Source organism: Coregonus clupeaformis, chromosome 31, assembly GCF_020615455.1.
Source record: "Coregonus clupeaformis isolate EN_2021a chromosome 31, ASM2061545v1, whole genome shotgun sequence".
Taxonomy (NCBI): domain Eukaryota; kingdom Metazoa; phylum Chordata; class Actinopteri; order Salmoniformes; family Salmonidae; genus Coregonus; species Coregonus clupeaformis.
The window spans coordinates 8,299,084-8,326,404 of record NC_059222.1 but is presented as its reverse complement, the minus strand read 5'-3'; the positions used below and the strand labels follow the sequence as shown (position 1 = coordinate 8,326,404).

At 43.3% G+C, this 27,321-nt stretch overlaps 1 protein-coding gene across 1 annotated transcript in view; it reads right to left on the bottom strand.

The window, feature by feature from the left end:
- Positions 1-11,968, bottom strand: part of LOC121547468 (heat-stable enterotoxin receptor-like) — a 29,468-nt gene extending 17,500 nt beyond the window's left edge. Inside the window, exons 1-13 of the mRNA XM_041858779.1 lie at positions 11,525-11,968; positions 11,075-11,187; positions 10,463-10,530; positions 9,959-10,174; positions 9,570-9,691; positions 7,317-7,416; positions 6,917-7,031; positions 5,940-6,081; positions 5,719-5,801; positions 5,523-5,631; positions 3,016-3,097; positions 2,721-2,823; positions 2,540-2,602 (exon numbers count right to left, since the gene is read on the bottom strand). Coding sequence (XP_041714713.1) covers positions 2,540-2,602; positions 2,721-2,823; positions 3,016-3,097; positions 5,523-5,631; positions 5,719-5,801; positions 5,940-6,081; positions 6,917-7,031; positions 7,317-7,416; positions 9,570-9,691; positions 9,959-10,174; positions 10,463-10,530; positions 11,075-11,187; positions 11,525-11,738 — 1,530 coding nt within the window. The 5' untranslated portion in view covers positions 11,739-11,968. The remainder of the gene's footprint in view (positions 1-2,539; positions 2,603-2,720; positions 2,824-3,015; positions 3,098-5,522; positions 5,632-5,718; positions 5,802-5,939; positions 6,082-6,916; positions 7,032-7,316; positions 7,417-9,569; positions 9,692-9,958; positions 10,175-10,462; positions 10,531-11,074; positions 11,188-11,524) is intronic.
- Between the last annotated feature and the right edge of the window lie 15,353 nt (positions 11,969-27,321).

Below are 27,321 nucleotides of genomic sequence, written 5' to 3'. Positions count from 1 at the left end.
AACAGGCCGGGCTGGGCTGGCGACGCACACCGTAGGTTTAGTGCGTGGAGCAGGAACCGGCCGGGCTGGGCTGGCGACGCACACCGTAGGTTTAGTGCGTGGAGCAGGAACAGGCCGGGCTGGACTGGCGACGCACACCGTGGGCTTGGTGCGTGGAGTAGGAACAGGCCGGTCCGTACCGGAACACACACCACTGGCCTTAACTGGGGATCAGGAACGGGCCGGACCGGACTGGTAACACACATCAGTCTCTCACGCCGTACCACAACAACTTCCCTCCCTCTACTCGCCAATGGCTCCCGTAATCCGATAGCCTTCTCTCCACATCTCCCTGTGGCAGCCTCCTGCTGCCCAGTCGCCCATGCCGTGTGCCCCCCTAAAAAAATTATTGGGGGGTGCCTCTCGTCCCTTCCGACGATGGCCCTGCTGACGCCGTTGCTCCTCTCCTGCCAGGTTCTCCCCCTTCATCGCCCTCCGGTACCGGACGGCCTCCTCCTGCGTAATATGTCCCCAGCCGAGGAGGACATCCACCAGCGTTCTCTCCTGCGGGTGTTCCTGTATACGCTGCTTGGTCCTTTTGTGGTGGGTTTTTCTGTCACGGCCGTCTACGGAAGGAGTGGACCAAAGCGCAGCGTTTGTAGCGAACATGACTTTATTAAAGTTAAAGTGCACGAACGAGAAAACAATAAACAATGACGGATAGTGAAGTCCTCAGTACACAGACTGAAACATGGAACAAAAACCCACCACCCTAAGGTGAACACTGACAGTTTAAATATGGCTCCCAATCAGAGATAACGAGCCGACAGCTGACACTCGTTACCTCCGATTGGGAGTCACATGACGAGACAAGACACTACAACCAAAACCAAACACAACCAAATGAACACACCCTATACCCAACACAACCAAATGAATACACCCTGGCTCAAACTACACAGTCCCGGAGCCAGAGCGTGACAACTATAGCTTAATTTACCCATATCTCATTTACTGTAATATTGTCTGGCCCAGTACATATGCCTCCTACCTACACAAATGACTCATCATTCAAAATACATTTGCAAGACTAGCCACCTGCTCTAATTACCTGGCTCCATCTGCACCTTTGTTTAAGAAACTCAATATCTTGTCTATTTACGACATGAATGTACGCCAATTATGCACTTTCATCTACAAATACTCATAACTCCCAGAGAGTTTACCTAAACCCTTCAATGGATTCTTCCAGGTTAATTCTGAAATCTACCTATATAACACAAGACACTGCAATAACCTTCACGCTCCCCGCTGCTGCACCTCACATAGTCAATTGTCTATCAGATACAGAGGTACCGTACTCTGGAATTCTTATCTTCACATTGCCAAAACCTCATCATCCCTCAGTAACTTCCAGCAAAGACTGGGGGTCAGCCTGATGAACCAAACGACCCAATAATCCCCTCCATGTAGCCTAACTCTCACACTCACACACACACACACATACACATAATCAAACATGGTTTTTATTGTATAGTGAGTATATCACGTACAATTATAATGAATATGCTTTGTTTAACTGATTGAAAAAATTTTGTACTCATATTTGTGGTGTGGTTTTCATATACTGTAAGCCCTTTTGGGCTTCCAACCTCATCTGCACTCCGTTTTTACAAGTTTTGTCTTTCACTTATTTTCTTTGGTGCGAATAAATACAACCTAAATAAAACCTAAAACACTTTGCCAATTGTTTTGCAGTATTACTTTAGTGCCTTGCTGCAAATAGGATGAATGTTTTGGAATATTTGTATTCTGTACAGGCTTCCTTCTTTTCACTCTGTCAATTAGGTTAGTATTGTGCAGTAACTACAATGTTGTTGATCCATCCTCAGTTTTCTCCTATCACAGCCATTAAACTCTGTAACTCTTTTAAAGTCACCATTGGCCTCATGGTGAAATACCTGAGCGGTTTCCTTCCTCTCCGGCAACTGAGTTAGGAAGGACACCTGTATCTTTGTAGTGACTGGGTGCATTGATACACCATGCAAAGTGTAATTATTAACTTCACCATGCTCAATGGGATATTCAATGTCTGCATTTTTGTATTTTTACCCATCTACCAATAGGTGCCCTTCTTTGCGAGGCATTGGAAAACCTTCCTGGTCTTTGTGGTTGAGTCTGTGTTTGAAATTCACTGCTCGACTGAGGGACCTTACAGATAATTGTATGTGTAGGGTGCAGAGATGAGGCAGTCATTCAAAAATCATGTTAAACATTATTATTGCACACAGAGGGAGTCCAACTTATTATGTTACTTCTTAAGCAAATGTTTACTACTGAACTTATTTGGGCTTGCCATAACAAAGGGGTTGAATACTTATTGACTCAATAAATTTCAGCTTTTCATTTTTTATTAACTTGTAAAAATGACATTATGGGGTATTATGTGTAGGTCAGTGAAAAAACATCTCATTTTAAATTCAGACTGTAACACCACAAAATGTGGAAAAAGTCAAGGGGTATGAATACTTTCTGAAGGCACTGTATAAGTTTGAGTTACCTTTTTATCGTAGCGTCCTTGGCGGATCATATAACTTTTGTTTGTCCTGTGGTCTTCGTCAATCTGACAGACAAACGGACATAGACAGGAATTAGAAGACGTACTGGAGAATGTGACTTAACTTTGAGATTGCACAATGATGACATGCTTAGGGGTCGCCGCACACTGATGACAAGCTGACCTTGAGGGAGATCAGGCTATGTTCGTTGTACTCCAGCGGGGTGATGAGGTCAGAGTGGATGTGAGACCATCTCTTCCTCACCTGGCGCTCTCTCCTGTTCTGCCTGGTAACAGATAGCAACACAGTGTAAGAGGTCTCCCTCATAAAAATAGTTATACTTGAATGGGGATTCCTGTTCTAGTAATTATATTTCTATGGTCACTCTGAACATACCATGATAGATAAAACAACCCTCTGAGGAATCAGGCACCAAAATGGTGAATCTAATTTAAGGTGAATCTATCTTGTGTCTTACCTGTAGAAGATGAAAGCGATGTTAGCTACCACCACCACAGTGACACCTAAGACAATGACAGTGATGTCCTGCACTCTCAGACCTGGAGTGGGGGGCATGATTACGATGAGGAGACCAATAAAATGGACTGCATTAGAACGATACAATTTCTCAATGAGTGTTCAGGCAACGGGGTAATTGAGGTGATATCACTGTACATTGAAGTTGGATTGTATATTTTAACAGACACTTTTATCCAGAGCTACTTGCTCAAGATCGCTGTGTCGAATCCCCAAGCCATCTAGGTGAATAATCTAGTTGGCTTGGGGTTTCGAAACAGTGACCTTTCGATTACTGACCCAACGCTCTTAACCCCTACGCTACCTGCTGCCCTGATCTCACAACACTGGTTCTTGTCCGATATCTGTCTTATCGATCAGAGGACGATAAACCGAAAATGAAAGACACCAACCATACTGATCACTTATCGCAGGCATTGTGGTGAAATCGTCCATAATGATAAATACAGTGCATTCGGAAAGTATTCAGACTCCTTCACTTTTTCCACATTTTGTTACGTTACAGCCTTATTCTGAAATGGATTCAATTGTTTCCCCCCCCCTCATCATTCTACACACAATACAACATAATGACAAAGCAAACGTATTAAAAACAGGATTTTAGAAATTTTTGCAAATGTATTACAAAAAACAGAAATATCACATTTACATAAGTATTCAGACCCTTTACTCAGTACTTTGTTGAAGCACCTTTGGCAGCGATTACAGCCTTGAGTCTTCTTGGGTGTGACGCTACAAGCTTGGCACACCTGTATTTGGGGAGTTTCTCCTATTCTTCTCTGCAGGTCCTCTCAAGCTCTGTCAGGTTGAATCAGGAGCGTCGCTGCAAAGCTATTTTCAGGTCTCTCCAGAGATGTTAGATCGGGTTCAAGTCCAGGCTATGGCTGGACCACTCAAGGACATTCAGAGACTTGTCCCAAAGCCACTCCTGCGTTGTCTTGGCTGTGTGCTTAGGGTCATTGTCCTGTTGGAAGGTGAACCTTCGCCCCAGTCAGAGGTCCTGAGCGCGCTGGAGCAGGTTTTCATCAACGATCTCTCTGTACTTTGCGCCGTTCATCTTTCCCTCGATCCTGACTAGTCTCCCAGTCCATGCAGCTGAAAATCATAATAATAATATGATAATATGCCATTTAGCAGACGCTTTTATCCAAAGCGACTTAGAGTCATGCGTGCATACATTTTTGTGTATGGGTGGTCCCGGGGATCGAACCCACTACGCTGCCGTTACAAGCGCCGTGCTCTACCAGCTGAGCTACAGAGGACCACAGCATGATGCTGCCACTACCATGCTTCACCGTAGGGATGGTGGCAGGTTTCCTCCAGACGTGACGCTTGGCATTCAGGCCAAAAAGTTCAATATTGGTTTCATCAGACCAGAGAATCTTGTTTCTCATGGCCAGAGTCCTTTAGGTGCCTTTTGGCAAACTCCAAGCTGGCTGTCATGTGCCTTTTACTGAGGAGTGGCTTCCGTCTGGCCACTCTACCATAAATGCCTGATTGGTGGAGTGTTGCAGAGATGGTTGTCTTTCTGGAAGGTTCTCCCATCTCCACAGAGGAACTCTGGAGCTCTGTCAGAGTGACCATCGGGTTCTTGGTCACCTCCCTGACCAAGGCCCTTCTCCCCCGATTTCTCAGTTTGGCCGGTTGGCCAGCTCTAGGATGAGTCTTGGTGGTTCCAAACTTCTTCTGTTGAAGAATGATGGAGGCCACTGTGTTCTTGCAGACCTTCAATGCTGCAGACATTTTTTGGTACCCTTCCCCAGATCTGTGCCTTGACACAATCCTGTCTCGGAGCTCTACGGACAATTCCTTCTACCTCATGGCTTGGTTTTTGCTCTGACATGCACTGTCAACTGTGGGACCTTACATAGACAGGTGTGTGCCTTTCCATGTTTTTCCATGGAATTTACCACAGGTGGACTCCAATCAAGTTGTAGAAACATCTCAAGGATGATCAATGGAACAGGATGCACCTGAGCTCAATTTTGTGTCTCATAGCAAAGGGTCTGAATACTTATGTAAATAAGGTTTTTTATTTTTAATACATTTCTAAACATTTCTAAAAACCTGTTTTCGCTTTGTCATTATGGGGTATTGTGTGTAGATTGATAAGGAAAACAATTAATTTAATCCATTTTAGAATAAGGCCTGTAACAAAATGTGGAAAAAGTCAAGGGTCTGAATACTTTCCGAATGCACTGTAGCCCATACTAGAGAAATGTGAAGTTTGAAATGAAATAAGTTTGCTAAAATGGGTGATTGTTAATGGGACAATTGATGGCTACAACCATCAAACTAGTAGTTGTAGTTTAAAGGATCATTAAAAAAACTGTGGTGCACATTAATGTTATAAACGTATCATTCTATTTATTGTTACTGAATCAATTCAGGCAATTTATTGTGATATGGATTTCTGTGCATATCGCTCAGCATTAGTTTAACCCGTACCCTGGTCTGGAGTGTCATCTGGGAGATGTTTGCCCCAGATGAAGGATGGGTTTCTGTTGACGATGTTGGTGTAGTTGTAGACGGTGTTGAATACAAATAAAGTTTCATACTGCGGAGGAGACAGGGCAAGTGTTTGAACATTAAAATTGACACGATAGAATCATATAAGTAATCTGCTGTATGATAGCTGACCTACCTTGTTGTCAGTGGTGGTGTAAATGACTGAAAAATTCACGTCTCTGTCCCCATAGTTATCCAGCTTGTAGTGGCCTGCGATGCCTTCATAGAAACACATACACACAACTTACACTAAACAGAACTACAGAACTACACAAACACACACACACACACACACATAGGTGGCCACATCTCCAGGCCAGACCACACGGCTTTATGTGTTGTTTCCTGGTCTCTTACCGTCGAATGAGATGTTTCTGAAGTGGTTGATATTGACTACCTCTGTGTGGTTGAGCTCAGACTCTGGCTTGCTCCAGACCTTCCTCATCACCTGACCAAACAGCAGCACTGCATCATGGTACGCTGCCATGTAGTCATTCATCTGGAGAGAGCAGAGATTGATTGGGCCCTGGTCAAAAGTAGTATACCACACAATAAGAAAAGAGGGTTCCTCAAGTGTTCTTTGGAAGGGTGGTGGTTCCATGTGGAACCATAATGACTCAAAGAACCATTCGAGCCCTTCAATGGTTCTTTGCTATTCACAAAAAGGTTATTTGCTCTTTTAGTGATAATTAAAATGTAGGAGCAATGACTCATTATAATATTCTGGGGCGTGGATTGCTCACAGCTCTTTTTGTGCAACTGTGAGTGAGTGTCATTCCAGTTTATGTAATCTGTTTTGTTATGCCATTACATGTTATATATGACTATGGCCAGTGACGGTGTCTTGTGAAAGACTCACGTATGACTTTGTGTCAACTGAGAACAGTTGACTAAATCAGTGGTTCTGGATTCTCTCCTTAGGGACCCGAAGCCGTTCCAGAGCTAGAACTCCTGATTCAACTTGTCAATTAACACAATAATAACACCTATGGAATTTTAACAATATAATATGGCTAATCAGAATAAAAAACCCTGTATTGTTCTTCAAAATGATCTACAAAGAACCTTTGAGATTGGTCCTATAAAGAACCTTTCTCATTCTCCATAAAGTAGCCCCAAAAAGGGTTGTAACCATAGTGGAACCCTTTTTTGGTGCTATATAGATTATTTTTTTAATGGTTCTTTGTAGAACCTTAGGAAATGGTTCTTTATAGCACAATACAGGTTACATTTAGAACCTTATGAGCATGGTTCTTTATAGAACCTTCAAAAAAAGGCTCAATATAGCCCCAAAAAGTGATCTGCTATGGTTCCAGCCCAGCAGGGAGTCTCACCGTCATGTTGTTGCCCAGGTCTGTGTCCACAGTATAGTTCCTAGTGTTGGGCATGGTGAGAACCAACACGTTCTTCATAGCAGGGATAGAGGACTTATTGGTGTAGTACTTATCACTGTGGGGAGTCATGGGTGCATTGTCAATGACACTGCGAACACTGTTGCTCTCAGACAAGCGATTACAGTATTAAGCGAGAGAGAGAGAGAGAGAGAGAGAGAGAGAGAGAGAGAGAGAGAGAGAGAGAGAGAGAGAGAGAGAGAGAGAGAGAGAGAGAGAGAGAGAGAGAGAGAGAGAGAGAGAGAGAGAGAGAGAGAGAGAGAGAGAGAGAGAGAGAGAGAGAGAGAGAGAGAGAGAGCGCAGAGAGAGAGAGAGAGAGAGAGAGAGAGAGAGAAGGACTAACTTGTAAAGATCGACCAGGATGAAAACAACACTAGGATCAACCTCCATAGTTCCATTCTTCAGGTCCACGATATCTTCTGGTGTCCCACACACTATGAACACTGCACAGTCAGCGAAGAGGAGAGAGAGAGAGAGAGTGGTGTCTGTTCAATGGCGTGTCTGATAGGTCTCTGAATATTTTTTATAATTTTGACCAAGACAGACACTAATCAACACAGTAAGACTAATCAATCTCACCGGAGAAAGCATCTGAGCGAGCGAAACTGAACCCTTCTGTCTTAGTATGTGTAGCCCATGTATCTGCTGCTGTCTGGTCAAAAAGAGTATGACATGCTGTCTTGCCAAAAATAGTATGACATGTCATATTATTTTTGGCCAGACAGCATCAGATAAACTACATGTCCAAGGTGTGGACACCCCTTCAGATTAGTGGATTTGGCTATTTCAGCTACACTCGTTGCTGACAGGTGTATAAAATCGAGCACACAGCCATGCAATCTCCATAGACAAACATTGGCAGTAGACTGGTCTGTACTGAAGAGCTCAGTGACTTTCAACGTGGCACCGTCATAAGATGCCACCTTTCCAACAAGTCAGTTTGTAAAATTTCTGCCCTGATAGAGCTGTAAGTGCTGTTATTGTGAAGTGGAAACTTCTAAAAGCGACAACGGCTCAGCCGCAAAGTGGTAGGCCACACAAGCTCACAGAATGGGACCGGCGAGTGCTGAAGCGCATAGCGCGTAAAGATTGTCTGGCCTCGGTTGCAACTCTCATTACCGAGTTCCAAACTGCCTCTGGAAGCAACATCAGCATAAGAACTGTTCGTCCGAAGCTTCATGAAATGGGTTTCCATGGCCGAGCAGCCGCACACAAGCCTAAGATCACCATGCACAATGCCAAGCGTCGGCTGGAGTGGTGTAAAGCTTGCCGCCATTGGACTCTGGAGCAGTGGAAACGTGTTCTCTGGAGTGATGAATCACACTTCACCATCTGGCACTCCGACAAACAAATCCGCGTTTGGCAGATGCCAGGAGAACGCTACCTGCATGAATGCAGAGTGCCAACTGTAATATTTGGTGGAGGAGGAATAATGGTCTGGGGCTGTTTTTCATGGTTCGGGCTAGGCCCCTTAGTTCCAGTGAAGGGAAATCTTAACGATACAGCATACAATGACATTCTAGACGATTCTGTGCTTCCAACTTTGTGGCAACAGTTTGGGGAAGGCCCTTTCCTGTTTCAGCATGACAATGCCCCCATGCACAAAGCGAGGTCCATACAGAAATGGTTTGTTGAGATCGGTGTGGAAGAAATTGACTGGCTTGCACAGAGCCCTGACCTCAACCCCATCTAACACCTTTGGGATGAATTGGAATGCCAACTGCGAGCCAGGCCTAATCGCCCAACATCAGTGTGCGACCTCACTAATGCTCTTATGGCTGAATGGAAGCAAGTCCCCACAGCAATGTTCCAACATCTAGTGGAAAGCCTTCCCAGAAGAGTGGGGGACCAACTCCATTTTAATGCCCATGATTTTGGAATGAGATGTTTGACAGACAGGTGTCCACTTACATGGGCTACAGATACTAAGACAGAGGGGAGCTGTTTGCCTCGCTCAGATACTTTCTCTGGTTTGAAGGAACATTATGAAACACGGATAGACACAAATGAGAAATAATTTTCTAAGTTTGAATATTTTTTATTGGATACATTTTTTTTCATTAATGCACGTCACTTTGTAGGCTGAACGTCAATACACTTATGGTGTTTGTAAAATATGTCTCTTTCCATTCAAATGGCGGGTGCACAGTGCACTGTTCGGATGTTGGACTTATTTTGGAGTAGATGAACGTGCGCAGGTAACCTACTTAACCTACTTTTTGAAATGATTTATTTGACAATCAGATGAAAACATAATGACTGGTTGTGTTCATGACACATTAAAATGAAAAACATTTTTACAGTTAAATTACGTCTTTACTATAAACCCATTAAAAAAAATTGTGCATGTGCGTGCGCATAGGAGGTCCAGAAAAATAGAGAGCCCCCGAATATCACGGTATAACTCTCACTCGGGATGGCACTTTCAAGGGAATTTACTGCTGTATGCTAATACCCTTTTATAAAATCCTGACCTTGAATGCAAACACTGTAACAAGACTTTTGGAATTGATTTATGATTTTTTTGAACAGGAAAATGTACCAAACCTAAGCTGAAGCATTTAATGCGTTGAACCATCATAATTATATTACTTACAATTGCTTGTCCTCTTTTTGGAGTTTAATTCCTTTCTAAGGTCTTCCGCTTTGCTTATAACTTGGGTATTTTTGACATGTAAGGAAAAGTGGGCTGAGCCTGTACCAAGTGCATTGATATACCTGAAGAGGGATGGGGAGATACAATGATATCAGTATCAACATCACATCTAAGCAAATATAATATACACAAATACATCATCTCAGTCATTAAAGTGTCCATTAGCCTACGGAATCACTTGTCTAATTAATGTCCACCTTCACCCTTTTCCAGCATATTACACCTACAGAACTGACAAGTCAGGACACAAGTGACTCAAAAGCAACTCAAAGGAAACTCACAAACAGCTCACAAACGTCTCACAAGCGATCCACAAGTGAATCACTCACCAGAAGCAGTCCTCAGTGTTCTCCGGCTTCTTATAGAGGAAGGCTGTGGACCACTTGGGTTTGATATCATTTTTGAAGTCCCAGAACTTCGTGAAGAAGGTGGAGATCTTGCGTGCAGGGGGCAGTATGCGGGTCAGGTTGTCTTGGTAGTCACAGGACAGAGCAAAGCTGCCTGCTGAGATGATGGGCATGATGAGCTTCAGACCAACCTCTTGACTGGAACATTGAGAGAGAGAGAGAGAGAGAGAGAGAGAGAGAGAGAGAGAGAGAGAGAGAGAGAGAGAGAGAGAGAGAGAGAGAGAGAGAGAGACGGGCAGAGGGTATGTGAGACAGAAAGACATACAGACACACACAGGGGAGAGTGGGAGAGTGACACTACAGTATGTAATGAATTACTGTGTTATTACAATGTAACTACAAGAGTAAACGGGTTGAATAAAGGTGAGAGCGATATATATAGAGGTAAGTAAAGGAGAAAGGGTGTCACGGCAACACAACACTTACTCAACCATCTGAAAGGTTGCATGGGTGCAGGTGGGCCCCAGCAAAACCCAGCCCTCCTGGCCTGTTTTCTGAAACAAAGGAGAAGCAGCTTAGATATGTGAATATTTGGGTCCAAAAGACTTCTCAACAGCTTCTACCCCCAAGCCATAAGACTCCTGAACAGCTAATCATGGCTACCCGGACTATTTGCACTGCCCCCCCACCCCCATCCTTTTTACGCTGCTGCTACTCTGTTAAGTATTTATGCATAGTCACTTTAACTCTACCCACATGTACATATTACCTCAACTACCTCAACTAGCCGGTGCCCCCGCACATTGACTCTGCAACGGTACCCCCCTGTATATATAGCCTCCCTACTGTCACTTTATTTTACTTCTGCTCTTTTTTTCTCAACACTTTTTTTGTTGTTGTTTTATTCTTACTTTTTTTTGTTTAAAATAAATGCACTGTTGGTTAAGGGCTGTAAGTAAGCATTTCACTGTAATGTCTGCACCTGTTGTATTCGGTGCATGTGACCAATAAAATTTGATTTGATTTGATTTGATTTGTTTGTGTATGTGAGTGTGTGCGTGCGTGTGTGTATTTGTGTGTGAGTTGGTTAACACTCACAGTTAGGTTCTTCAAGGTCTCCACCACCTCACAGGTGCTGCTTTGGCAGCCTTTCTTGCTGTACAAACTAGTCTCCAGCCCTAGGAAGTTTGCCGTCAGGTTTGGCTTCACTCCTTGGAAAAGAAAACGCCAATACACCATAATGATGGCAACAAAGATTATGGATCCACAGATAGTCATTCAGCAGAACATCAAAACTCAGCTGATAAGATAAGTTATAACACAAGAAAGTAAGCTAAAAATGTTTAGGTTAGGCTAAGGTCCTTACAGCTATAACACAATGTAGGCCTAGTATATCCTTATAAACCAATGTTTTTTGTTTTTTTTATAGCCTGCTATACTTGATAATTGTACACTACCAATTAAGGGGCTTCAGCCGCAGTTGGACTTGAACCAGCAACCCTTGCAAACTCTATTAATTTACAGTTTTTAAATTATGATTACATTTACCGTTTGGACAACTTTTACATTTGAGTTCAGCGTCGAGCTGGATCGCTCTCTCCACAGCACTACGGACAAATGTCATACTCCAGGGAGAGATGTCGTCATCCAGCAGAACCACGTTCATCATGATCCCATCCAGACAGTGGGGGTAAGTCACCTCACATCGGCCTGCGATCAGCACCAGCCAGCAGACACATAGCCACCAACCTTTATAAGCCATTCTGAGGACTGAATGTATAAGCTATTGAGTGTTCCTATTTTTCATAAGGTGAGTCTTTGGATTTTCCAGTCTAGATGACCTCTTCTAATACCATTTATGTTGAGGAGATGTTCAATGACAAGACATTTGAGCTGTGGGTTGGCAAAATACTAATCCATTTGCCAGAAATGTTCTTTTAATTCCAATAAATTCAAAGTTAACAAAAAATATTGTTACTTGTCATCCCAAATATCCAAATACCTCAATATTCTCACGCAATATTCCGTTCATATGTTCCATTCAGTCCATACACTTTTTCCAGTTGGAAAATAAAAGAAAATCGGTGTGTAAAAAACAGCCTATAAAAATGTAGTTCCTTCCCTGAATGTCTCAAACTTTTTTATTAATGACTGACTATGAAATCTTTCATTAATCGACTGCTTTGTTTCAAAACAAGGATATATGGATTCACACACCTGCTTTGTTCCGCTTAGATTCAGCAACTCACCTGTGCTTTCCTAACTCACCTGTTAATGAACAACTGGAATCGACGCATAGTCTGAGGGATGGGTTGGTCAGCCAATAACTTCCTCACCATTCATTGTTCAAGGTCTGTATAAACCAATACTCAGACACACTGCACACTTCACATCACACAACCACCATATGGACAACACACACAGGCCAGTACACATCCATTGGTCTGTAGAGGACATGTAGGCCTATAGGGTAAAATGACTGGAGTCAACAGCATCATATGGGTCATGTGGCATCCACCTGACTTCACTTCGAACAATGCATGGACCAGCCCTTCCATCTTATATAGCGCAAGTGAACAGCAAACCTGGTTTAAGAAAACAAATAAAGCAACACCTCATGGTACAACGCCTCTCCCCCATGTGACCTACTTGTTGTGTGTATGTACTGACATGTATTGTATGTGTAACGGATAGATGCACACACACACACTACATGTTCTTGTTTTTAAATGTATGTAAATTGTAAAGTGTTTTGTCTTTTTTGTTGTGTGTTGGGCCCCAGTAAAACTAGCTGTCTGTTCTATTTGGAAAGTCTGGTAATTCTAAATTCTGTTTCAAATGGCAGCCGAGAGAGAGAGAGAGAGAGAGAGAGAGAGAGAGAGAGAGAGAGAGAGAGAGAGAGAGAGAGAGAGAGAGAGAGAGAGAGAGAGAGAGAAAAGAGGAGGAACGAGACCCATGAACAGACCAAAGGTTTATAGGGCCATAAACTGCATCACAGATAACTTCTCCTCCTGGTAATAAAAGCGGCCAGATTTTGTGTTCCATCCAATAAAAGATTTAGCTATGTTTGTCTGCATTCACCTACGTAGAAACAAATGTAATCACCCAAACTACTCGTCTTCTCAAGCCAGTCACACTGTTATTGCGCTCCCTTTAATGGGGTAATCTTCCCTGCAACTTTAATGACTGCCCAGCTAACAACTCTAGGGAGAAAGATAGTTTTTGTAATGTTACCCATAATGTTCTCCGTAATGTTCCCCTAATGTTTGATTGTCCAGCTTTCTGTTAGTTAGGGGAACATTCTATCTATGTTAGAAAAAACCTTCTGAGAACCTTTTAGCATGTTTTGGCGTTAGAGTTAGGAGAACATTCCCTTAATGTCAAACAGAACATACCCAGAACGTGGTTACCATGTTTTCAGAATATACAATATTAATGTTCTAGACACGTTTTATGGGAACGTTGCAAGAACATTCATGTGTTCAGTTTTCTGAGGGCTAGGAGAATATTCCATCAACGTCCCACAAAACATACACAGAACATGGTTGCCATGTTCTCAGAACATCAGATATTAATGTTCTAGACAAGTTTAATGGGAACGTTGCAAGAACATTTCTGTGTATCAGTTGTCAGGACGTCGCCTGAAGGAAGCAAAGAAACGTTCTCCCCCGAAAGAAATTGTTTAAATATACATCATGCCTTATTACTGTTGCCAAGCCAATCAACGCCCTGATTGGTGAACCACTGATAGCTCTTTGTCTGTTGGCAAGGGATACTCACACAGTGCTTTTAACATACAGTGCATTCAGAAAGTATTCAGACCCCTTGATTTTTTCCACATTTTGTTACGGTACAGCTTTATTCTAAAATTGATTAAATAAAAACAAAAATCCTCATTAATCTACACACAATACCCCATAATGACAAAGCGAAAAACTGTTTTTTTGAAATGTTTGCACATGTATTAAAAATAGAAAACAGAAATAGCTTATTTACATAAGTATTCAGACCCTTTGCTATGAGACTCGAAATTAAGCTCAGGGGCATCCTGTTTCCATTGATTATCCTTCAGATGTTTCTACAACTTGATTGGAGTCCACCTGTGGTAAATTCAATTGATTGGACATGATTTGGAAAGGCACACACCTGACTATATAAGGTCCCATAGTTGACAGTTCATGTCAGAGGAATTGCCCGTAGAGCTCCGAGACAGGCTTGTGTCAAGGCACAGATCTGGGGAAGGGTACCAAAACATTTCTGCAGCATTGAAGGTCCCCAAGAACACAGTGGCCTCCATCATTCTTAAATGGAAGAAGTTTGGAACCACCAAGACTCTTCCTAGAGCTGGCCGCCCGGCCAAACTGAGCAATCGGGGGAGAAGGGCCTTGGTCAGGGAGGTGACCAAGAACCCGATGGTCACTCTGACAGAGCTCCAGAGTTCCTCTGTGGAGATGGGAGAACCTTCCAGAAGGACAACCATCTCTGCAGCACTCCATCAATCAGGCCTTTATGGTAGAGTGGCCAGACGGAAGCCACTCCTCAGTAAAAAGCACATGACAATCCGCTTGGAGTTTGCCAAAAGGCACCTAAAGGACTCTCAGACCATGAGAAACAAGATTCTCTGGTCTGATGAAACCAATATTGAACTCTTTGACCTGAACGCCAAGCGTCACATCTAGCGGAAACCTGGCCTCATCCCTACGGTGAAGCATGGTGGTGGCAGCATCATGCTGTGGGGATGGTTTTCAGCGGCAGGGACTGGGAGACTAGTCAGGATTGAGGGAAAGATGAACGGAGCAAAGAACATAGATATCCTTGATGAAAACCTACTCCAGAGCACTCAGGACCTCAGACTGGTGTGAAGGTTCACCTTCCAACAGGACAACGACCCTAAGCACACAGCCAAGACAATGCAGAAGTGGCCTCGGGACAAGTCTCTGAATGTCCTTGAGTGGCCCAGCCAGAGCCCGGACTTGAACCCGATCGAACATCTCTGGTGAGACCTGAAAATAGCTGTGCAGCGACGCTCCCCATCCAACCTGACAGCGCTTGAGAGGATCTGCAGAGAAGAATGGGAGAAACTCCCCAAATACAGGTGTGCCAAGCTTGTAGCGTCAAACCCAAGAAGACTTGAGGCTATAATCGCTGCCAAAGGTGCTTCAACAAAGTACTGAGTAAAGGGTCTGAATACTTATGTAAATGAAATATATTTCAGTTTTTCATTTTTAATACATTTGCAAAAATTTCTAAAAACCTGTTTTTGCTTTGTAATTATGGGCTATTGTATGTAGATTGATGAGGGGGAAAAAACAATTGAATACATTTTAGAATAAGGCTGTAACGTAACAAAATGTGGAAAAAGTGAAAGGGTCTGAATACTTTCCGAAGGCACTGTATCCTAATGTCATTATTTGGCAACAGTTACAACACACCTTTCACATCTAATTAAAATGAGTTTGTCATTGAAATATGGGAATCTGTAGGATTTCCCCTTGAGCACGAATTATGACCACATTTCCACTACCTTATCAGTATTTATTAATTCTATATATCTGAGCATCTCAAAGAGAACTCTATCGTCTTTTTGAAATCTACACCACATATACAATGTAGAACAAACGTGTCATTGACAAACTCATTTTAATTAGATCAGATAGGTGTGTCTTAAACCAAGGCCACCAGCACCAATGTCGAATGCCCTAACCACTGTCCCAATAAGGGATTTCTATAGGGCGTGTGCTTATTGGGCCAGTATAGTTAGGCCTTGTCCAGAAGAAACCCTGACTCCTCCTCCCTAGGTACTTATGTAGATTAAACAACTTCATAAGTGTAAGAAATAGGGTGACTGCATGTTGAAGTAAATGTCAGCTCTGTTAAAAGTACACTCAAGACAAACTATTTTATTGATCATAGTGATTCAGGATTATCATTAAAACAGCTTAACATGCCCCACCAACATTAGACAACTATAAAGAAAGCCCTCAAAATGGCTGAAATAAGCAAATCAAGTCAATGATGAGACTAGTCAGCTTAACCAATACCAGACATGCACAGGAAAATCAGAGTACTGTGAACCAAGAGGTTGTGAGTTCAAATCCCAGGTGAGAACATGTTGAATAATAATTACTGTATGTTAAAAGCAGTGTGTGTGAGTATCCCTTGCCGACAGACAAAGAGCTATGAATGGATCAGTGGTTTACCCATCAGGGCCTGGATTGGTTTGGCAACAGTAAGGCATGATGTGCACTCTAAAAATAAAAGGATCCTTCAGGATAATTTAAGGTAAAAAAATTAACCTTAAGGTTCCTGTAGGATTATTTAGGATATTATAAGCTTACAGAAAGAACCTTAAGGGGCCTCCTGAGTGGCGCAGCAGTCTAAGACACTGCATTGCAGTGCTTTAGGCGTCACTACAGACCCGGGTTCGTGACCGGGTAGTCCCATAGGGCGGTGCACAATTGGCCCAACATTGTCCGGGTTAGGGAGGGTTTGGCCGGTGGGGCTTTACTTGGCTCATCACGCTGTAGCGACTCCTTGTGGCGGGCTGGGCTCCTGCAGGCTGACTTTGGTTGTCAGTTGAATGGTGTTTCCTCCAACACAATGGTGCAGCTGGCTTCCGGGTTAATCTGGCGGGTGTTAAGAAGTGCAGTTTGGCGGGTCATGTTTCGGAGGACGCATGACTCGACCTTGGCCTCTCCCGAGCCCGTTGGGGAGTTGCAGCGATGAGACAAGATCGCAAGGGGGTAGAAAAAACGTATGGTTAATTTAAGAACCTATACTCTCCCATCAGTTCCTTTTTTAACCTTTGTAGACTTAAGGGGTGCTTTGAAGAACCCTTTTCAAAAGAGGGGTTCGTTTTGGAACCAGCAGTGCGCTCATGAGTAAAGGGCGCTCGTGCGTATAATTCTAATTGAGAATGTTGGTCAAAAGACAACTGGAAGCGCACGGATGGTTGGAGAGATCAACAGATATTAGATGACTTGCAACTGATAAGAGATGACTTGCGATCGAAGTGAAAGGTGAGAGAACCTTAACTATTTGCTAGCTAAGATAATAGATCATCAAACTACTATCAAATAACCAAAAAACAATACATAATGTAATACCCTATTAAAACATGTATGTAGAACTATGGTATTAATAATGATAATATGTGGATGTATATTTTGTATACCTTGTATACATTTAATCAGATTTGTTTCATTTTCATAAGCGCTACATTTTACTACAGCATTCGCTGTTGGGCCTATGTTGGTTAAATTATTATGTACTGTTACTTTAAATATGTTGAGACGGTTTCTGTTCACTTGAAGGATGTGTGATCGTTTGGGCCAATCATGATGGACTTTGGGTGGTTTGCAGAGGGCTTCGCAGGTTTTTCGTTGTTGGTGGGAAGAGAGCAGTGTTGCCAACTTAGCGACTTTGTCGCTATATTTAGTGAGTATTCAGACCCCTCTAGCGACACATTTTCAAAAAATCGACTAGCGACAAATCTAGCGACTTTTTCTGGTGTTATTGGAGACTTTTGGAGACTCTGACGTGAAAGCATGTATCGTTCTTACTCTTCTCAACAAGCAGCGGGTGCTGCCGTGGGCCCCACCCCCATCCCAAAGCACTCACAGGCGGCCCAGTCCTCGTGCAGCAGTCCCTCCCAGCTGCAGTCAGAGCAGGAGATGTTCACCCCTCCGCGTCCAGACTGCAAATTAATCGCACATGCGGGAAGCCGCCGCTGGCTGATCCCGCCCTGGCTTACATTCAGGGCGGGATGTAAATATAAAATGTTCTTTGTCTAAAATAAATCACTGCACAAAAATAAATCACTGCATTTGACTCACACAACCTCAGTCACTTACTCACCTCATCCACTGTGTGTGTGTGCCTCTCTGTGACATAAGCTAAACATCTAGCTGGCTAGCTCATCATGTCTCAGTCTAAACTGTACACTCAAAAATAAAGAAAGGAGTGGGAATCAAACCCCTGAATTCAAAGGCTGGTTGAAGCCGTTTATTGGAGATGATACACGGGCATACTGCCTGTATTGTAAGGCTGATTTCTACGCCAAACTTAGTGATGTAAAAAAACACATGACAACTCAAAAACATACTCAAAAGGCAAAGCCTTATAACAGTTCCACCCAAAACAAGCTGCCATTTATGGTTTAAAAAATTGACTCTGCAAAAAAGGCTGAGGCCACCATGGCATTAGCTATCGCTGAACACTGTTCCATGCTGGCATGTGATCACATTGGAGAAGCATGTAGAGCTGCTTTCTCAGACTCCACTGCTGCTACCCACTTCAAAATGCACAGGACAAAGTGCACAGAATGATTAATGGTGTTCCAGCACCATACTTTCTGAAAAAGTTGGTCGCAGATGTGGGTGACCAGCGTTTCAGCCTCCTCCTCGATGAGTCCACGGATGTAAGTGTTTCTAAGTACCTGGGGGTTGTGATAAGGTACTTTAGTGACACCAAGCAGACAATTCTATCAACATTTCTGGGGCTTGTTGAGTTGGAGGGAGGAGATGCCAAATCTATAGCCTGTGCTGTTGTGGCTTTCCTCGAGAAGTGTTGTCTTAAAAAAGAGAAACTCCTGGGAATAGGGACTGACAATGCCTCTGTTATGACGGGGATTAACAATGGGGTCCATAAAGTGCTGAAGGAGGAGTATGGCCTCAAAGATCTGGTTCTTATTCGCTGTGTGTGCCACTCTCTGCAGCTTGCTGTAAGTCATGCTTCCAATGACACCATCCCCCGTAGTGTGGAGTACTTGGTACGAGAGACTTATAACTGGTTTTCAGTGTCTCCAAAGCACAGGGAGGCCTACAAGGCCATATATGAGACCATCAACTGTGGGGAGAAACCTTTACAGATAACCAAGGTGTGTGCCACACGTTGACTCTCCATTGAACCCGCGGTTTCACACATTTTGGACCAGTGGGAGGAGCTTAGGCTGCATTTCACAGTCACGAAGTCCACTGAACACTGCTACATGGCTGAGGTTTTATACTCCATGTACAGTGATCCTCAAAACATATTGTATCTGACTTTTTTGAAGTCAGTGCTGGGTGAGGTACAGTTGGCCATCAAGGCTTTTGAGGGAGAGCAAGTAGATCCTCTTAAGCTATTTCACAGCTTGGTTAGCCTGATCAAGTCTGTGAGCAGCAGGGTGCTGAATCCACTGACAAATGTTGATGTACTCAAAGGGCCAATAGATGGATACATCAGTCCCAAACTGTACCTTGGTTACCTTTTTGAGTCAAAGCCAGCTGAGCTCCACCTTGCACCTGAGAATGAAAACAATGTCCGAAAGCGGTGTGTAGCCTTCACCATCTCCCTCACTAATGAGCTGAGGGTGAGACTGCTGGACAACATCGAAGCATTGTTAGTTTTCAATGTGGAGGAAACTCTAAAGCACAATAAGAGCCCTGGAGAAATATAAAAAATAGGGTTACTGAGCACACTACGAGTTCATCCTGTTATCAAAGAGGCTTAGGAGAAGATGAAAGAGATCCCAACAGAAGTTGATGACCAGAAAAGAGGAACAGTATGGTTTTCACACACAAAACCTGTAACATTGCCCCCTGGTGGACTAGCAAGAGTCACCGGGATTCCGAAGTTTCCTTGATCACCTTGTACTCAGACCATTTTGGTAGATAGGCTTGATGAATCCCAGTGTCCAGAAGATTCCCGGTTTCCAGAATAAATTATTGTGAGACCTGAAATTCAGACGTCTACGGTTGTGTCATCTAGAAGATTAACAGTTACAGTCAGGAATGTATCGTCAAGGGAGAACCTTAAAATGTGGTATGCCCATTGCTTACCCATTTCCTGTAGATGTAGCTGCTGCCCCTGAGAGGAGTAAGTGCAACTTACCTGAAAAGCTGACTTCTTTATTCAACTTCGGTGACTCACCTTTATCTGAAGAATGGAAGAGGAGGTTAACTGACAAGATGATGGAACGAAAGTCAAAGCATGCCCTACCCTATGCTTTGACTTCTTTCTCCCCTCTCTCTCCAGATGAAATCTTGTGACTTGTGATGGCCGGCCGCCCAACAACCTGCCCGCTTGACCCTATCCCCTCTTCTTCTTCTCCAGACCATCTCCGGAGACCTTGATAAAGAAATGTGTGAGTAAGATATGACTAAAATATCACACCCTCAGTTAAACTAATAATGTATGACTAATTAGTAGACTAGAGCTTAGAGAATTAATCAAATGTGTTTATATAAGATGCATATTTGCCCAGCAACAGAGTATTTGTGTCTTGTAATTAGGCAAGCAGAAGTGCAAAATGATTGAAACCAATAACAGGAGACCTGTTCCCACACAGGGAGGGGGAGTGAAAAAGGCTTGCAGAATATTGTGAGAACAGCGATAAACTATGTATGGGAGTAGAGAAAAAATGCAGCCTGCCTGAGCAAGGAGTAGACTATGATAAGAACATGTGTGTGTGTGGGTGTATGTGTGACCTGATGGTCAGGAGAGCAGAGAATAACAACATGAGCTAAACCCAGGTGTGAGTTTACAGGATGTGTACGGTGGAAAAATACAGCCCGCCTAAAGCGGGGTGGGATTTTTCCTCTGACGTCTGTGTATAAAAATATTGTACGTCCATTTTGTGGCAGAGCGCTCTCAATGAATAAACCGACTGACCATTGCAGAATTGGGTCTTTGTTTTATTTATTTAAACTAGAGATTTACAACCTTTGGGAATTATTCAAAGATTTAAGAAGTGTTTGACTTCAACCATTGAGATAACAAAATTCTCGTGACAGACCTTCTCCCTTACCTCACCTCGCTCATCAACTCATCCTTGGCCATGTCCCTTCCGTCTTCAAGAGAGCGAGAGTTGCACCCCTCCTCAAAAAACCTACACTCGATCCCTCCTATGTCAACAACTACAGACCAGTATCCCTTCTTTCTTTTCTCTCCAAAACTCTTGAGCGTGCCGTCTCTAGCCAACTCTCCTGCTATCTCTCTCAGAATGACCTTCTTGATCCAAACCAGTCAGAGACTGCTCTTCTCTGTGTCACGGAGGCTCTCCGCACTGCTAAAGCTAACTCTCTCTCCTCTGCTCTTATCCTTCTAGATCTGTCCGCTGCCTTTGATACTGTGAACCATCAGATCCTCCTCTCCACCCTCTCCGAGTTGGGCATCTCCGGCGCTGCTCACTCTTGGATTGCGTCCTACCTGACAGGTCGCTCCTACCAGGTGGCGTGGCGAGAATCTGTCTCCGCACCACGTGCTCTCACCACTGGTGTCCCCCAGGGCTCAGTTGTAGGCCCTCTCCTATTCTCTCTATACACCAAGTCACTTGGCTCTGTCATATCCTCACATGGTCTCTCCTATCATTGCTACGCAGACGACACACAATTAATTTTCTCCTTTCCCCCTTCTGATAACCAGGTGGCGAATCGCATCTCTGCATGTCTGGCAGACATATCAGTGTGGATGTCGGATCACCACCTCAAGCTGAACCTCGGCAAGACGGAGCTGCTCTTCCTCCCGGGGAAGGACTGCCCGCTCCATGACCTCGCCATCACGGTTGACAACTCCATTGTGTCCTCCTCCCAGAGTGCAAAGAACCTTGGCGTGACCCTGGACAACACCCTGTCGTTCTCCGCTAACATCAAAGCGGTGACCTGATCCTACAGGTTCATGCTCTACAACATTCGCAGAGTATGACCCTACCTTACACAGAAAGCGGCACAGGTCCTAATCCAGGCACTTGTCATCTCCCGTCTGGATTACTGCATCTCGCTGTTGGCTGGGCTCCCTGCCTGTGCCATTAAAACCCTACAACTCATCCAGAACGCTGCAGCCCGTCTGGTGTTCAACCTTCCCAAGTTCTCTCATGTCACCCTGCTCCTCCGCACACTCCACTGGCTTCCAGTTGAGGCTCGCATCTACTACAAGACCATGGTGCTTGCCTACGGAGCTGTGAGGGGAATGGCACCTCCTTACCTTCAGGCTCTGATCAGACCCTACACCCAAATGAGGGCACTACGTTCATCCACCTCTGGCCTGCTAGCTCCCCTACCTCTACGGAAGCACAGTTCCCGCTCAGCCCAGTCAAAGCTATTCGCTGCTCTGGCACCCCAATTGTGGAACAAGCTCCCCCACAACGCCAGGACAGCGGAGTCACTGACCACCTTCCGGAGACACTTGAAACCCTACCTCTTTAAGGAATACCTGGAATAGTATAAAGTAATCCTTCTTCCCCCACCCCCCATAAAAAAATTTAATAAAAAAAGGTGGTTGTCCCACTGGCTATCATAAGTTGAATGCACCAATTTGTAAGTCGCTCTGGATAAGAGCGTCTGCTAAATGTTGTAAATGTAAATGTAAATGTACTGAGGTATGACACATCTGGAGTTCCTAGAGTGGTGTATGTTCCTATAGTGAGATATATCACCTCTATATGCAAGTGGATTGGGTAGTACTATGTGTAGGCCTATCCCTTATTCCCTTTGAGTTATTCTAAGAAACAGAACAGAAGGGTTAACACATTTCCTGTGTTTGTACATACTATGTTCTTTACCCTGGTTTACTTGTCATGAGGACATGCCTATTTTTGGTAGGGGGAGTGTGTACTACCCTGTTAAATCATGTATTTAGAACTATGGTTTAATAATAATAATAATATGTGGATGTATATTTTGTATACATTTAATCAGATTTGTTTCATTTTCATAAGCGCTACATTTTACTACAGCCTTCGCTGTTAGGCCAATGTTGGTTAAATTATTATGTACTGTTACTTTCCATTTGTTGGGACAGTTTCTGTTCACGTGAAGGGTGTGTGATCATTTTGGCCAATCAAGATGGACTATGGGTGGTTTGCAGAGGGCTTCGTGGGTTTTTCCTTTTGTTGCTGGGACGAGAGTGATAGAGGAAGAAAGGAAAGATGCTCTTGTGAAGTGGAAAGACATTTTGTGTACTAAAAATAGTTTGGGTTTAACTGCACTCAACCTTACTCACCATAACAAAATAAGATTTATAGTTTAATATTTTAGCGAGAGAGTCATCTTAATTTGCTTCCTTTTTATTTATTTATTTTTTACCCCCTTTTTCAATCTTGTCTCATCGCTGCAACTCCCCAACGGACGCGGGAGGTGGAGGTCGAGTCATTAAACATGACCCGCCAAACCGCGCTTCTTAACACCCGTTTCTTGTAGTTGGCAACCAAGTTTGCACACATCTCAGGAGGGATTTTGTCCCACTCCTCTTTGCAGATCTTCTCCAAGTCATTAAGGTTTCGAGGCTGACGTTTGGCAACTCAAACCTTCAGCTCCCTCCACAGATTTTCTATGGGATTAAGGTCTGGAGACTGGCTAGGCCACTCCAGGACCTTAATGTGCTTCTTCTTGAGCCACTCCTTTGTTGCCTTGGCCATGTGTTTTGGGTCATTGTCATGCTGGAATACCCATCCACGACCCATTTTCAATGCCCTGGCTGAGGGAAGGAGGTTCTCACCCAAGATTTGACGGTACATGGCCCCGTCTATCGTCCCTTTGATTCGGTGAAGTTGTCCTGTCCCCTTAGCAGAAAAACACCCCCAAAGCATAATGTTTCAACCTCCATGTTTGACGGTGGGGATGATGTTCTTGGGGTCATAGGCAGCATTCCTCCTCCTCCAAACACGGCGAGTTGAGTTGATGCCAAAGAGCTTGATTTTGGTCTCATCTGACCACAACACTTTCACCCAGTTCTCCTCTGAATCATTCAGATGTTCATTGGCAAACTTCAGACGGGCCTGTACATGTGCTTTCTTGAGCAGGTGGACCTTGCGGGCGCTGCAGGATTTCAGTCCTTCACGGCGTAGTGTGTTACCAATTGTTTTCTTGGTGACTATGGTCCCAGCTGCCTTGAGATCATTTACAAGATCCTCCTGTGTAGTTCTGGGCTGATTCCTCACCGTTCTCATGATCATTGCAACTCCACGAGGTGAGATCTTGCATGGAGCCCCAGGCCGAGGGAGATTGACAGTTCTTTTGTGTTTCTTCCATTTGTGAATAATCGCACCAACTGTTGTCACCTTCTCACCAAGCTGCTTGGCGATGGTCTTGTAGCCCATTCCAGCCTTGTGTAGGTCTACAATCTTGTCCCTGACATCCTTTGAGCGCTCTTTGGTCTTGGCCATGGTTGGAATGTGATTGATTGATTGCTTCTGTGGACAGGTGTCTTTTATACAGGTAACAAGCTGAGATTAGGAGCACTCCCTTTAAGAGTGTGCTCCTAATCTCAGCTCGTTACCTGTATAAAAGACACCTGGGAGCCAGAAATCTTTCTGATTGAGAGGGGGTCAAATACTTATTTCCCTCATTAAAATGCAAATCAATTTATAACATTTTTGACATGCGTTTTTCTGGATTTTTTTTGTTATTCTGTCTCTCATTGTTCAAATAAACCTACTATTAAAATTATAGACTGATCATTTCTTTGTCAGTGGGCAAACGTACAAAATCAGCAGGGGATCAAATACTTTTTTCCCTCACTGTATAAGTTTCTCAATTATTAATCATAATGCGTGTGTGTGTGTGTGTGCGTCACCCTGAGCCCTTCTCATGTCTCTGTCCTCCATACTGTTGTCATAATCACTGCAGCTGATAGCATAGCACATTCTCAACTTTTACATGATGATAATCGACGCCATCAATCAATGTCATTTTAACTACAAACAGACTTGTTAGTCTAATTCACACTAATAACTTTTTTACACCATTGTGCCTACCCAGACCATAATTTGCTGGCTTGGATATTTTCTTCTCACATTGTTAAACCATCACATTTTCAGCAGCATAACAAGACCATCTCTAGTCTGCTCCTCTGACCTCAGTCCCAATAATCCGTCATGACATTTCTCCTCTCCACATTTTATTTTTTAAGGAGTCATGGCACGGCATGATAAAAAAATAACGGCAGCCGCTTGCTCATGTTGCAGAAGTACAGGAAATGCAGAAGAGGTTTGGGAGGCAAGGGTTAAAAAATATGCCCAGATGACACCAAAAAATGAAGACCCAACCAAAATTGCCAAGGTAACTGCATACAAATAATGGCCCATATTCAGTCAGTGTGTCAAAGTCAAACCGCTGATCCCGGATCAGTTTTTAAGATCATAAATAATATTGTATGGACAGGTGGGGACCTGATACAAGATCAGCACGCAGATGCTTTGTGAATACGGAACAGTTTGCCTTTTTCTATAGACTTTGATCGTTTTTGATGCTGTATGTATCAATATATGATCATATTTATTTTTGATTTTTAGTTTGAGACTGGTGAGGATTCCTTCAGTCAGAAGTTACATGTTGAAAAGATGCAGGTGGAGTGCCAAAAAAGGGACCGAACATAAGTTCCCTACAAGACAAAATGAAAAGGACTGAAAAAGAGAGAACATTTTATGAAACAAGGCACCAAGGACATCTTAAAACAGTATCCAGCACTCCGTTTGTCAGCCATTGTAAGTAGACAAAAAGTCTGATAGAAAGAAATTGTAAAAAACACAACTAATGTAACATAGCCAAGTATAGTCATCTGAATCCAAGATATATTGATGATGCATTATAAACAAATTTACTCAGATTTCCTCCGAGATGAGATGTGGACCGATGGATGTGGACAGAAACATTCTGTCCGGATTTGGCACAATGGCCGACAAAATCATTGCAAAAATGGAGAGGAGGGGTATGGCTGTGGAGTTGCTGAATCTCTACAAGACTGCACTTCTCTCACACATGGAGGAGGCTCACAAAGTTTTTTTGAAATCAATGTTACTGCATGTAAAATGTACCCTTAAAATAATGGATCCGTTCTAATTCTATTGATTCTAATGCATCCTTTTTATTACACACCCACCAATTTAAGGTCTGAAGATCACTGCAGCCATTTTGCTCCTCCCCTACCTCTTCAAAGAAGATCCAAGTGGGCTGTATGTCACAGACAGGGTATGTATTTCCCAGAAGAGAAATAAATAAATGCATAGTTAGTAATACTGTAATGTGTACTGTGCTCAGTTGTTAATTTACTGTTTGAAATATGACTTGAGTAATCTTAATCTTAACTTACAGTGTGTAAAGTTCCCATCACCTACCATAAGAATAGAGGGGAATCCCTTTGCGGATGAGAGCCAGGGGACATCTCCATGGGATTGGGAGTGGCAATGAGGGTCCATTTCCTTTTTAATATTGAGTATGCAGCATCAGTGAAAAGCACTGCTGTTCATTCAGAAATGTGTTCTGGGAATTGATGAGGGGGATAAATTACCAACAAATGTTGTACGAATGGCAAACTTTTTGCTGTAGAGAGCGATAAGGGAGACCAGAGATTTCTGTAACTTTTAAAGTCAATAAAATGAATTTGTGAATTCACAAGTTTGCCACTCAATGTTATTTGTATTATTATTGTTAATAATATTATTATTATTATTCATAATATAATACATGGGACATAAGGTTCCTATAGGAACCTTAACGCCCTAAAAGGTTCCTCAGGGAAAAGGTTCCTGGAAGCACCTTTAGGGGTTCCGCTGGTGTTGCAATCTGAGGAACCCCTAAAGGTGCCTCCAGGAACCTTTTCTTTTTAGAGTGTGTAATTAAACCGTTTTTTTTTGGGGGGGGGGTGTTTCTTTGGGACAATCAGGTGACATCCTGACAACTGATACACAAAAATGTTCTTACAACGTTCCCATGAAACGTGTCTAGAAAATTTATATCTTATATTCTGAGAACATGGCAACCATGTTCTGTGTATATTTAGTGTGATGTTGATGGAATATTATCCTAACCCACAGAAAACTGGACACATGAATGTTCTTGCAACATTCCCATGAAAAGTGTCTAGAGAATGTAAACTCAGCAAAAAAAGAAACGTCCTCTCACTGTCAACTGCGTTTATTTTCAGCAAACTTTAACATGTGTAAGTATTTGTATGAACATAACAAAATTCAACAACTGAGACATAAACTGAACAAGTTCCACAGACATGTGACTAACAGAAATGGAATAATGTGTCCCTGAACAAAGGGGGAGTCAAAATAAATCAAAAGTAACAGTCAATATCTGGTGTGGCCACCAGCTGCATTAAGTACTGCAGTGAATCTCCTCCTCATGGACTGCACCAGATTTGCCAGTTATTGCTGTGAGATGTTACCCCACTCTTCCACCAAGGCACCTGCAAGTTCCCAGACATTTCTGGGGGGAATGGCCCTAGCCCTCACCCTCCGATCCAACAGGTTCCAGACGTGCTCAATGGGATTGCGATCCGGGCTCTTCGCTGGCCATGGCAGAACACTGACATTCCTGTCTTGCAGGAAATCACGCACAGAACGAGCAGTATGGCTGGTG